Below are 2,570 nucleotides of genomic sequence, written 5' to 3'. Positions count from 1 at the left end.
CGGGTCGGGGCACCGGGCTCTGCCGCGGGACCGTCACCGGGGCTGAGCCCACCGGTTTTGTCTTGCAGAGGCCAACCAGCGGATGGGGGTGATCGGGGCAGGAGCCCTCCTGGCGCTGCTGCTCATCCTCCTGCTCTCCCTGCTCTGCTGCTGCTGCGTCTGCCGCAAGAAGGACGAAGCCCGTGGGTGAGTGCCGGGGCCGGGGGGGCTCTCGCTGGGTTCTGCCACAAGGCCTGAGAAGGGGGGGAACCTGCGGGGCTGGGGACATCGGTGCCAGTTGGGGTGGGATGCAGGGACTGCACCGAGACAGCGGCGCTGCAGGGAAACTGAGGCAGAGCAGCGCTGCCCGCATGGCACCGTGGGGGTCCCCAGGGTCTGAGCAGGTCCTGCTGTGTTCTCGCAGCGGGGGGGCTGATGGAGGGGCTCGGAGTAAGCCCTGCCTGGGGACCCCCCTCTCCTCACCTTCGTTTCTCTCTCTTGTGAGCCATCACTTCATGGAGACCCACCAGGTCCCCTCCAACCTCCAGGGGCTGGACCTGCTCTGCAAAGGGAACCCTAAAACACAGTGAGGGCTTCAAGTCACCACCAGGACCCCCAAAACTAACCCCTGGGCTGTGGGGTGAGACCTGGGGGAGGGTGACGGGCTGCAGCGCTGCCAGCTGTCCTGCACGGGGACGTTTGGGCAGGGGAAGGTGAAGTCCATTCCCGCAGTGAGGTCAGGGTGCCGGCAGCATTTTGGCAGCACCAGGGGACATCCCACCATGGGGACAGCCCCACTGCAGGGGGAGGAGGGCTTCTGGTGCTGAGCAAGGGATGAGCGGGCTGTGGGAGCTCCTTGGGCTGCAGAGATAAGCCTCCCCTCGTGCCACCGGCCGCTGCAGGGGAATTTTCCAGAAGCCTCCCCTTGCAGCCCTGCCAGCTCAACCCCAGTCCAGCACATCTGGCTTGGGGAGCCTGGGGGCTGCGTGTAATTATCCCGCTGATAAAAGCACAGACGCAGCCCCGCGTGGTGAAGTATCGCACAGGGAAGGGGGGAAATGGCTCAAAATAGTTTCCTCTCTCCCGGGGTGCCCGGACCCCCGCGATGTCCCCAGACAGCTGGGTCACCCCTGGTGCTGGCCCAGCGGCAGTCCCTTGCCGGAGCATCCCGAGGGACCGCAGCGGCAGCGGTGGGCATGTCACAGGTTGCCTTGCATCAGCGCACACAGCCGCTCACTCCTGCGGCTGCAGATAATTGCTTGAAACCTCGGCCCCGGGAGGCTTCAAAACCAGAGAGCAAATAAAGAGAAGCCGCGTGTTTGTTTTGGGGTTGAAATGATTTTTATTTTTCCAAAAAATTCAGGGTCTTGGCCTGGTGTTGCGGGTGTTTTGGGGCCGGGCTGCCAACGGCCATGGCCAGACCTGGCCTTGCCACCATCCCCTGGTACAGCGCAGTGCGAGCTGGTGCCCGGGGCTGGCAGCAGCCGTGGCGGGTCCCCGGTCCCCGGTCCCCTGTGCCCTGGGCACCCCCCTGCTTTGATCTGCCCCGTTCTCTTTCCCGAAAGCCCTTTGCATTTGCAGCATCCCTGAGCTCTCGACTCTCTCTCACACCCCATGAAAGCTGTCCCCACCGTGAGGTGGGAGCGGGTGCCTCTCTGATGGGACCCGTCGCCTTCTCTTGCAGCTCCAGCCAGGACCCGGCAGCAGCCAAGAAGCCACCGAGACGCTTGTGCGGGCGTTTCAGTCGCATCGGCATGAAGCTCCCACGCATCCCCCTGCGCCGCCAGAAGTTGCCCAAGGTCGTGGGTAAGGTGCTGGGGTCTGGGGAGGGGGCAGAGAGCCAAACCCTGGGGGGCTTTCCTCCTGGCAGGGCAGCGCATGTGACTCGCAGCATCCTTTCTAGCCCCAGACGCCGGGCAGTGAGCACGGCAGAGCGGTGACAGGGACACACTGGGTCCCCAGGACCGTCGCGGTGCTTGGTGCCAGCTGCCCGGCTCCGAGGGGCTCAGCCCTTTCTCAGTCTGCAGCTTTTGGATCTCAAGGCGCATGGTTTTGCTGTGCGAGGGTGGGTACCTGGTGCCTGGAGCTGTGCTGAGCTGGTTTGCGAGGTTTTTAGGTAGAGGAACGGTCCCCGTTGTGGCAGCAAACCGCCTCGTTTGCCCTTTTGGTCCTAATCCTGTCCCGGCTTTGCGTGGGGCCAGAGCATCCGAGCCGGGGCCAGAGCCCACCCTGCTGCCACGTGCAGTGGAGATGGAGACTAAGGTGTGGAGGCTTTGGGTGATCCCCCCCGTGCTGCCCCGGCACAAACTGGGCTCGGAGGGGGATGCTCACACCCGGCAAAGCCTCTGACGGGAGGCGGTCGGGGATGTCGGGGACCCCCTGCCTGCAGGCAGCTGGGGAACGCTGTACCCCGCACGCTCTGAGACCTCCCTGCGCTCATCCCAGCGCAAGAAGCTGGGGATCTGCTGGATAAATTGGAGAGGGGGGGGTGAAGGCAGAACTCCCCACCCTGCACCGGCATGGGGCTCAGCCCCGTGCCCCTCGCCCCGATCCCTGCACCTCCCCGGGTGGGCAGCACTGGCGGGGGGCCC

General features: G+C 65.1%; 1 protein-coding gene across 1 annotated transcript in view; it reads left to right on the top strand.

The window, feature by feature from the left end:
• The window catches only part of SCARF2 (scavenger receptor class F, member 2), a gene marked incomplete at both ends in the record, with an annotated part of 10,056 nt that overhangs the window by 3,659 nt on the left and 3,827 nt on the right, over positions 1 to 2,570 (top strand). The window contains 2 exons of the mRNA XM_009893335.1: positions 69 to 186; positions 1,664 to 1,785. Of these exons, the coding sequence (XP_009891637.1) occupies positions 69 to 186; positions 1,664 to 1,785 (240 nt within the window). The remainder of the gene's footprint in view (positions 1 to 68; positions 187 to 1,663; positions 1,786 to 2,570) is intronic.

Source organism: Charadrius vociferus, unplaced genomic scaffold (genome assembly GCF_000708025.1).
Source record: "Charadrius vociferus isolate BGI_N301 unplaced genomic scaffold, ASM70802v2 scaffold579, whole genome shotgun sequence".
Taxonomy (NCBI): domain Eukaryota; kingdom Metazoa; phylum Chordata; class Aves; order Charadriiformes; family Charadriidae; genus Charadrius; species Charadrius vociferus.
The sequence above is the reverse complement of the archived record's forward strand: the minus strand, read 5'-3'. Positions and strand labels throughout refer to the sequence as shown.